The sequence below is a fragment of the Mus pahari genome, chromosome 3, assembly GCF_900095145.1.
Source record: "Mus pahari chromosome 3, PAHARI_EIJ_v1.1, whole genome shotgun sequence".
NCBI lineage: Eukaryota > Metazoa > Chordata > Mammalia > Rodentia > Muridae > Mus > Mus pahari.
Genome location: NC_034592.1, coordinates 146,207,016 through 146,217,156, shown reverse-complemented (window position 1 = coordinate 146,217,156; position 10,141 = coordinate 146,207,016). Strand labels below are relative to the sequence as shown.

General features: G+C 54.0%; 1 protein-coding gene across 2 annotated transcripts in view; it reads left to right on the top strand.

Moving 5' to 3' along the window:
* The first annotated feature begins 655 nt into the window (after window positions 1–655).
* Window positions 656–10,141, top strand: part of Rims4 (regulating synaptic membrane exocytosis 4) — a 58,210-nt gene continuing 48,724 nt past the window's right edge. The window contains exon 1 of one of the 2 annotated variants that reach the window (XM_021194016.2): window positions 656–991. In XM_021194016.2, coding sequence (XP_021049675.1) covers window positions 895–991 — 97 coding nt within the window. In that variant the 5' untranslated portion in view covers window positions 656–894. The remainder of the gene's footprint in view (window positions 992–10,141) is intronic. The other variant, XM_029536918.1, reaches the window with a different exon arrangement.

The window sequence follows — 10,141 nt, the reverse complement described above, 5'->3', positions numbered from 1 at the left end:
GGGTGTATGAGGTGTGTGTCTGTCCAAACTTCTGTGGGGTTTGTGGGCTCTGAGGGTCTCCAATATGTGGGAGGACATGTCCTGCCTGCCTGTTGCTCCCTGTGACTCTGCAGGTCTCTGTGTACCCTCTGAAGTTGCCAGCGGGTCTATCTGCTCCTATGTCAGAAAGGGTCACTGTGTGTCTATAGAGTGTCTATTCAGGTATCCGTGAAGGTGTCTGTTCAGATGTCCCTCCGTCCCCGAGTGTGAGGGAGTCTGAGATCTCTCTTGCCCAGCGAATACATCTTTGCGGGTGCTTGTGTACCTGCCAGGTTTCTTGAATTTCTTGGACTGTGTCCCTCTGGGCGCCTCAGGGTATCTGGGTGAGGCCTGCATGAATCGGGGTTACTGGACACCTGCCTCTGGAGTGAGTCTGAGCGGGCACCAGAGGTTCAGTCGCAGCAGCCGGGCGCAGACAGCCTTGCGGCGGGCTCGTGCACCTGCCCGGTTGGCGGCGGCGGCGGCGCAGCCCGCACCCTCGCGGCTCCCACGCCCCGCCCGCGGCGCCCCCTCCCCCGGGCCTCGGCGATTGGCTGCGGCGCTCGGCTCCGGCCCGCCCCGCGCGGCAGGCAGGCTGGGGACGCCGCGGGCCAGAGCGCGCTGCGCCGCCACCGCCACCACCGCCACCGCCGCCGCCGCCGCTGCCGCCACTGCCGCGAGCACCGCGCGTCTCGGGCTCCACGCGCCGCCAGTGTCCGGCCCTCTGCGCCCCGCCGCCAGCCCCGCTGTCCGCCCGCGGAGCCCCGGGCCGCCGCCACCACGCCGCGCGCCGTACTCCGCGTCAAGAATGGGGCGGCCAAGCTGCCCAAGCCGCCCGCCGCCGCGGCGGCCGAGGCTCCCGGCGCGGGCGCGGGCATGGAGCGTTCGCAGAGCCGCCTCAGCCTGTCCGCCTCCTTCGAGGCGCTCGCCATCTACTTCCCGTGCATGAACTCCTTCGATGATGAGGACGCAGGTGAGCGCGCTGCGGTCCACCCACCCCGGGGGGTTGTCTCCCGGTCCAGAAGCCAGGGACCCTCGGGGACCCGGGGCGCCTGGGAGAGGCGGCCACTGTCTCCGCTGCACTCTCGGTCCCACTCGGATAGATACCCAGGGGCACCTCCCACTCCCTCAGGACCCCAGGAGTCTAGGAGGAGCTCTGATCCTGTCCCCCCTCCTGCGCCTCAGGGACCCCTTGAGAATCTGCACTCATCCTTCTTGCGCAAGCGGGCCCTTGGGTCGCCTGGACCCAAGTCTCCCTATTTATGTGCACCTGCAGGATTCCCCTGCGACCCCCTCCCTGACTTGTTTCTCAACTGGACTTACCACTACCCAAGTCTGGTATATGCCCCCTAGTCGGATTTTGGGGTTTAGGCCGCTTCACCCCTGGTCTTCGATGTACCCCTGGTCGTTGGAGGTGGCGCATAGACCTGACCTCTCCGAGGTCTTTGTCTTTGCTGCATCCAGAGGCTCCCTGCCCAAGACCCCCTTGTTCAAAGGCCAAAGCCTTGAGTGTCCCGATTTGTTTCTCCGTTCCCTTCCCCCACAGGCTGGGGCTCCAGACTCTAGACAGATTGGGGCGAGCCACACATAACTGGCCCAGTGTCTACTGGCCTTTCCTCTTTCCTCCCCAGGGAGGTGCAAGGAAGTGTACATGCTAACTACAGCAGTGCACCCTTCAGTGTGTGCCCCTGACTTCAGGTGTTCTTGTCCCTGGAGTGGCCTTTCTGGGTGGGCTGAACCCAGCTGCCGACCTGCAACTCAAACCTGCTTCTAGGCCTGGACACACACGCGCGCGCACACACGCGCGCGCGCGCACACACACACACACACACCACACAAAAAAACTGGTAGCCACAGTCCAGGGGTGGAGAGGAAACCAGCTGGTGGATACTGGGACCAGGCAGAGGGTATAGAGAGCAGTGAGTTTGGTTTGGGGTAAAGAAGGGAATTCAACAACAGGTGGGGGTACCTAGAAGGTTTGAGCGAGAGTTGCCCCAAAGAGTGCCAAGATTGAGAGTTAGAGTCAGGTTCCAGTCTTTATTCCCTCTGTATAAGCTGTGACCTTGGGCAAGTCATGCCAACCTGAGCCTCAGTTTCTTCATTAGGAAATTCGGATAACACTGCCTCTGATGCTGTGTGGTGGGAGGGTGGAGTGAAATGGTTTTTGAACTGATAATTTGGGAGTATTTGAAGTCATTGAAGAGTGGCGGGTAGGGAAGAGGAGTGTGTGTGTGTGGGAACAAGTGGGTTCAATACTGATTAAAATACAGATTATCTCTTAAGAGGAAAAAAAAATCATGTATGCACTACCCCAAAATGTTACAGTTTAGGGAATTCAAGAGTTCAGGTTTCAACTTCCTGCCTGCTGGCAGTTTCTGTCTTGGTTCTGTTATGGGATGGAGTGGTGGGTAATGGGCTGTCACCTACAGGAAGACAGATGGGAAGAGGAAAGTTCCCCAGATCCAGGTGGTGAGGGAGTGGTGACAGTCGGGGGCCAACACCTGATAGATTTTTTTCTACTGACATGGAGGTAGGAGTTGGGGGTTAAGATGGTTGCTACCATTCAGCCTATGCCTTCATCCTCTCACCAACCAAATAACTGAGGCTCGGGAGCTCAGCTTCCCCGTCATAGAGCTGAGGAGTTATCGATACTCTATACAAGACCAGGTGAGGTGGAATTGGGGCGGGGTCCCTGATGCAGTGGCCTCTACTGCAGCTAACTCAGAGAGAGGAAATCAGGCTGGCTGTAGGGATGGGGACCGGGGTGGGGGGAGTCTTGGAGCATCTGTGAAGAGAGAGCAGGCAGGGCCCTCTCCCAAAGTTCCTCAGGCCACTTACTTGTGTCTCAAGAGACCAGCTGGGCAGGAGGGCAAGGAACACAGGTGTGTAGGAGTGTTGAGACAGGCACCGTTCGCCTTCTCTCCGAAGTCATGCTTCCCGCGTTGTCGGTCGGACACCTTGGCTCTTATTGCCGGACCTGCTTTAGGTTTCAGTTGAGTCAAAGACAACTTCATTGATACTATTAACAGGATTTCTAACCCTCAGTCTAATTTCCCCTTCTAAGCAAGCTTCTTCCAATTCTTGGGTTTCACTTGTAAGAGACCTAGAGATCACTCTCTTTAGCCCTCCTGGGCCCCAAATCTGTGGGGGTGGGGGTCATGTATCTGAGGCTATGTGTATAAATGACCGAGGCCCTGGTGGGAGGTTTGTATTTGTCTATGGGCGTGTATGTGTAAGCCAAGGTCATCTGGTGTTTCCTGCACAACGCTGAGAGCAGAACCAGGATCTTGGCTCCCTTCAGAACACCAGTGGCTTCTCTCGCTGGAGGAGGATTTTAAAAAAAAGAAAAAACAGATCTCACTGTGCAGAAAATGGTTCCCAGGTGAGGAGGCCTTGGGGAGCAGTTGGCAGCCCAAGGCTGTGTTTGGACATTTCAGGCTCCCTCTCTGCCCATCCCTGTGGCTCCCTGGAGCTTGGGAGGTACAGGGAGAAAGTCTACTTCCATCTTCAGAAGAATAATGAGGAACTGGTGGAAGTTGGAAGGAAGGACCATTGTCTGGGTGTTGAATTTCTCTTGATCGTCTCATTCATTTTCTCCTAAAAGAAACCTTTTGGGTTTATTTTCTTTCAAACGGCACTGAGCTGAAGTAATTTCTAAAGGCCACAGAATAGGGTCTGGGGTCCTGCACAGGAGTTGGCTTAGCCAGCGGTGGTCTGCGCAGGCTTGGCTCCTCTGGCCTTCCTCCCTCTCCTGCTCTCCCCTTTTTTACTCTGTCTGTCCTTGGCGGCTCCATTTCTGAAGTGTGTCCCTGACAGGCTCCAGGCTCACACGAGAGCCTCCCCCTTTGGTTACTGCTTCCAACTCATGTCGACACAATCTTTCCCCCATCCATTGGATGAGACCAGAGCCATCTTCAAGGCTCTCGTGCTGTCTCCAGCTAGCTTCCTGAGTCATAGGCTAAGGAGGAGACTTCTCGTTAGCTTTAAACGGGGCAGAGCTGGTCTCTGCTTTAGACTTAGGAGTGTTGGGCGGTGGGGTAGGCTGCCTTCTGGCTTCCTAGCACCCTGGAGCCCAGGGAAAGGATCACTGCAGGCCACCACAATGCCCGAATCTTGCCTCTGATATTCTGGATCCCTCTCAGATGTTGCCAGTGCTTTGCCTTGCTCCCAAGGACGCTGGGCCTTTAGAGAGGCAAGCACTCGGGAACACTTGGGATATTTGTGGCCATATCTTTTGTTTCTCAGCCTCACTGACCATGGGTTTGCAGCTAGGGTGGGGAGGAGCTAGACACATGACCCTGTTTTCCTCACCTATATGAGGAGGAAAAATAACAGTGCTCCCAGTAGACTCCACTGGGTCAGTGCTTTAAAAATTACCTCGCACTGCATGTCTTTCTAGGTATTTAAAAATGCATTATTTTAATCTTCCCTCATAACAGTTGCCATAAAATTAATATCCTGTATAACATTCTCATTTTCAGATTTAAAAAAAAAAAAAGCCAACCCTGAGGTCTAGGCAGAGCAAGTCCTTCAAGGTCGCTTAGCTGGGAAGTGAGGGAGTTAGGGTTTACATCTGGACAAATTGATTCAAGCACACTTGCCTTTAATTATGCCGCTTGCTATGCAAAGTCTTGGCACCGTACCTGGATAGGTAGGTACCTGGATAGGTCTCAATCCGTGCTAGTTCCGGTCTGTCTTGTTAACAAGTGAGAGCTGTCTCTGAGCATGGCCATAAAGAAGACTCCTGCGCATCTGGGCAAAGAAAATCCTGTTTCTCAAAAGGTTAACTGTCATTATTTTAATCGGCTAATTTTATCACGTGGTAGTTTATAGAGGTAGAGCTGGACCCTCTTCCTTTGAAGTGTTTAAAAGGTGGGTGTTTCAGGGGCTCGGGAACAAGATGAAGGTGAAAAGCTTTCGGCTTCTCGTCGTTTTACCTCTTCTTTCTAATTGGTTTATTTGTAGTACATCCACAGACCCGTCACTTGGGGTGTACATGGGGAGCAGGGGCGTACCCCCTTTCTAGTAGATGCCAAAATCAGTTATTATATCAGGGTCTGGACCTTAGGCTTAGTGTTCCTGAGCCCGACCAAGTGATTCGGTGGCTAGTTCTACCCCTCCCGCCCAGGAGTAGGGCGGAGAAGCTGGAGCAACCGGCTCTGATTTGCCCATAGGATGGATGCTTCGATCCAGCTCAGGGAGGAAGTTACCATGGCAACACCAGCCGGCTACCAGTCCCTTTCCTAGCAGTTTAGGCCACATCTCTGTGCTGGAAAGCCCTTCATGGCACCTCCCTCTTCCGCCCAGACCAAATCTTCTTGAGGGGAGCGTGGTGGGTGGGATCCACAACTGGTGCCACAGCCCTCATCCCCACCCCCGGTTTTGAACGGAGGGGAAATGGAGGTGGTTGTTTGAGCTACTTTAAGGATGTGAAGCTACCATTTCCTGCCAGACAGATCTTGGCAGGGGGAATCGGGGCTTCAGTTCCTGCCCGCACCCCCCCCCCAGGCACCTGGAAGGACCACATTGAGATCTCACCCTCCCTCCTAAATTTGCAGGGTTTGGTGGAGTTTTCTTTCCCAGACCGAGCGCTAACTTTTGTCCTTGAAATTTGACCTGAGCTTCATCTGGGAAACGGAATGTCCTGCTGCCCAGCTCCTTCCCCCAGACATGGTGGGAACAGAGTGAGTCCTTCAGCTCCAGAAGGGGGGCTGTGCGATGCAGGGAGGCTGTAGTACATCGTATCTTCATTTTGGGGCCACGTTAGAGCAGGAGTCAAGGCTCTAGAGCCTCCTCTCCCCGCCTCACCCCAGGGGAGGCCGCTTCCTGTGCCCTTTTCTTCTCTGCTATCTAAGACCCACACCCCCAGTCTGCCACCTAGAACTGTAGTAAGCCCCTCCTTTGCTTTTGAGAAAGGGTCTCACAAAGAAGCCATGGCTGGCCAGGCATTCACTGTGTAGCCCAGGCTTTCCCCAAACACGGGGTCCTCCTGCCTCAGCTTCCTGAGCTTGGATTACAGGTCTGCACCACCACGCCCAGCTTCATGATCTTCTGTACGTTTGAGACTGGGAAGAGTGGTAGATTTGGAGAACTGAAGCCTGGTAGCGCCTCAAGCCACGTGCCTCTCTAGTTCAGGTTGAGCCGAGAGGTGAACATGTAGATCAAGGCACTTGAATCCGATCATCCTAAAGGGAGCCTCTCAGGAGAGCCAGGTGCGGGAACACACACACACACACACACACACACACACACACACACACACACACACGTGTGCAAGTCTTAGGCTGCTTTGGGGACTTTGCCTTCCCTTCCTCTAGCTCCAACTTCCTTGGTTTGTACCTACCAAGCATCCCCTAGCTCTGCTGGGTGGGGAAGGGAAAGGAACGGTCTGTTTACCTTGGTTCCTTTTGGGGGATGAGCTCTTCTCTCTTTGCCTCTCTCCAGCACCCCAACAGGAGGCTGAGTTGGGGGTAGTTGGACTGTGGGGGAGAGTGGAACAGGAAGGCAGCCTCCCGCCACCCCCATCCCCNCCCCCACCCCCAGCCGCTCTTCTCTGTCTCTAGCCTTCTACCCAACAACCATCATCTCATACCTTTTAAAAACTACTGGGAAAGAGCCTCCCCTCCCCCCAGTTCCCAGGGGCTGTACTATTTGCTGTCCTTTTGTGTAAAGCTTGAATTTGACGTCATGTCCTGTGACCTCAAGCAAATCCCTTCACCTTCCTGGGTTGGGGGAAGGATAATGATCTTGGTCTGAGCATCTCTCATGGAGATTTAAAAAAAAAAAAAAATGAAATGACTGAAGGGCTTCCTCAGAGTTCTGGAGCAACAGAGGTGTTGGCTGCTGCTACACATGTGCCCATTTTACAGATGTTGGATCCTACTCATCGAGAGCCATCTGTGGCTGGTGATCCTAGCCTGACCATACTTCCCTGGAGGCTACCTTCTAGTGCGGGAGACGAATTCCTCCTATGTAGGAAGGGGCTGTCACAAGTGCAAATGACAAAGGCCAGGGTGCAAGAGTCTGTTTGGCTTATATAAACACCCCAGGGACTGGCAGCCTGCTCCAGGCCACCATTCCTGGATGGTCCCCATCAGTTGGCCAGCAGCATCTGTGGCTGTACTGACCTCCTTGAAGGAACCAGTTGTCTGCCCTGGCCCTGAGGGCCTAGCCATCACCTGCCTCTGCGGAATGATGTAGGCCAGGACTGGATTATATTTAACGCTGTGCTATTTCTACTTGACAGCTCTGGAGCACCACTCCCCTCCTCCTTCCTCCCCCCTCCCCTTCTGATTCACTTGGAAACTGACGAGGCTGATGTCAGCGCCTTATTCTTAGCCCCCGTAATTGTAGCCGCATCGCATAGAGCAGTGCGCACTTCATTAACAGTTTCTGTGGTGGGGGAGTGAGAGGGCTGTGTGGCTAGGCAGGGACACAGGTGGAGGTGGGGACAGGGTAGCCACTGCCCAGACCCTGGCTAGCTGCCTGCTTGGGATGACCAAACTGGGTAGGTTCCAGGTCTCACTTTCTAAGACAAGCTGTCCTAGAAGGGCCATTGGAGTGTAGTGTATGGTCCATTCTCCTCATGAGGCAAAGAGGGAAACTGAGGCTCAGAGGGGTTGGATGACTTGCCAAGGTCACACGGTCCAGAGTTTTGACTGTTGAGTCTAGGCGCTGGAGATAAACTGGGGAGCAAGTCAGACCTGGCTTCTGCTCTCATGGCCCTGTATCCTGGTCGGAGGCATAGAGACAATAACTATGTAATCAATTAAAGATACATACTTTCAGATTGTATCAAGTGACGAGAGAGGAGAGAGAGGAGATGAAGCCAAGTAGTCGGGGGAAAGCCGAGGCAGGGACAGTAAGTAGAGTTGAAGCTGAAATGACAAAGAGCCCAGACATGGGGAGGCAGGAAGCTCTTCCACGTGTTCCAGGGTCAAGGGCCTGAGGTCACTGTGACTTGGGGCTTTAGGAAACAGAAGTAGGTTGGTTCGGGCGAGGAGTCAAATCATCACAGCCTGGTAGGGAGTGACTGGAGCATCTGGTTGGGGAACTGGGGTCCAGAGTGGGGAAGGAAAGCTCCCCTCCCCCCCCCCCATGTGAGGAGCGGCACCGTGAAGAGTACACAGCATGGCGGTTTTGATGCCGATGCTGTAAGATACTGTGGGGCTGGGCCAGGCGTTTTGCTGCTACCCGGCTTGCTCTCTTTCCGTGTGGGGTCTGTGGATGCTTGCTTTTGCCCTACTTCTTCGCACTCGCACTGACCTTGGGGGACTCTGGGGCAACAAGCCACTTTGCCTTCCTGCACTTAATTTCCTCCTCTGTAAAATGGGCCACGACCATAGACCACACCTCAAAGATTGCCTTGAGGGAGGAGTTATGTAATGTACGTTGTCTCCAGAGCTGGGTGTGCAGGGGTGTGGCCTCAGTGTCTGGGATCAAAGAGACTGTGTGTCTAATAGGCAGCTTACAGTAGGTTGTAGCCAGTGGTGGCTACTATGGCTGCCCCATCTATTTGAGCAGTGAGTCCCAGCATTACCTAGGTCTGTTCCCAGGTGAACTGTGTACACACACCCGGATTCTGGGACACAACAGCTCTCTCCCTACTTCCTCCCTCCCTCCCCATCTTCCTCTCCCTTGCTGTCTGTCTCTCTGTCTCTGTGCCTCCTCTTCCTCCGTGTGTGTATCTTTGGTGTAGAGTATCATGAGTGGGTAGAGGACAGAGGTCAACTTCAGGTGTCATTCCTCAGGCTCTGTCAACTTTTTTTTTTTTTTTTTTTTTTTTTGAGACAGGGTCTCTCAGTGGCTTGGAACTCACCAAGTGTGCTAGGTTAGCCAGCCACTGAACTGCCTGTCTCCACTTTCCCAACACTGAGATTGTAAACATGCCTACCATGTGTGGCTTTTTAATGTAGGTTCAGGGGATCCAACTCAGGTTCTCGTGCTTTTGTGGCAAGGACTTTAGCAACTGAGCCATGTCCTCAGCTCAGATGGAAGTCCTTCAAATGTGTCTCCTGCCTCTCAGGTTTCAGTGCTGGGTATTGTCTGTAGGCCCTCCTGTTTCTTCATGGTCTCCGATCCTGAAGAGGATCAGCTGTGTGAGACTTACAGTGATCTCCTGGCATCCCCTGAGAAGCCATGTGAACAAGTAATGGATAAGCCAATGTGTCCTAGAAGATGCAACAAGCTGAGGGCTGGATGCAGGCAGCTCTGGGATCTCAGAGGGGCCAGGTCGAATGCCCTTTACTGGATGGGACAGGGCACTGTCCTCTCCTGCATGGATGAAAAGAAGGCAGAGCCATGTGTGCAAGCACATGGTTCATTTGAGGACAGTCTTAACTGGGAAGAAGTAAGTCAGAGGGATCATGGATGCAGCAGGCACACTGCTGGGAAGAGCTGCCAACGGGCTGGCTGAGTCAGTTTATTGAGATGCTTCTGAGACAGGCTGGCCCGTTTTTTAGGGAAGGTTTAGCAGAAGGGGACCTTGTGGAGTAATAGAATACATTTCTTATCTGGCCCAAAGAAAATTCAAAACAAGAAGGCTCCTAGAACCAGTTTGCTTGTGGGATGTGACCGAAGCGGACGGGAGTGCACTCAAGGAGGGCTAGCTTGGGCGACCTGGGTGTACATCGCTGCTGTGAGTCCATTGTAGAGAATTGGTCTGGGCCTCAGCCTGTGTTACAAGAATGCTGCATAAAATAGAAATACTGTGAGGATGGAGGCTGTCTGTGCCTCTTGTGGAGAAGCAGGAGCTGCTGCCTTTCCTGTCATTGTAGACTTCCTGGAATGAGGTGACAGGCTTGCATGGCCACAGGCTGGAGCGGGGGTACCTGGGCCTGGCTAGATGATGACTCTGTTTGCCCATGGAGCCCCTAGAGGCTACCTTAGGGGTCAGAGAGAAGTCTGCACAGCAGTGAACAAGAACCTCCGTGTCTCCTCTGGTCTTGGGTGTGCCTGCATGAATGCATGTGTTCATGTGGGTACATGTATATGTGCACATGTATGCACATGTGCTCTGGAAGCCAGAGGACAGCCTCAGGTGTTCTCTCTCTCTCTCTCTCTCTCTCTCTCTCTCTCTCTCTCTCTCTCTCTCTCTCTCCCTCCCTCCCTCCCTCCCTCCCTC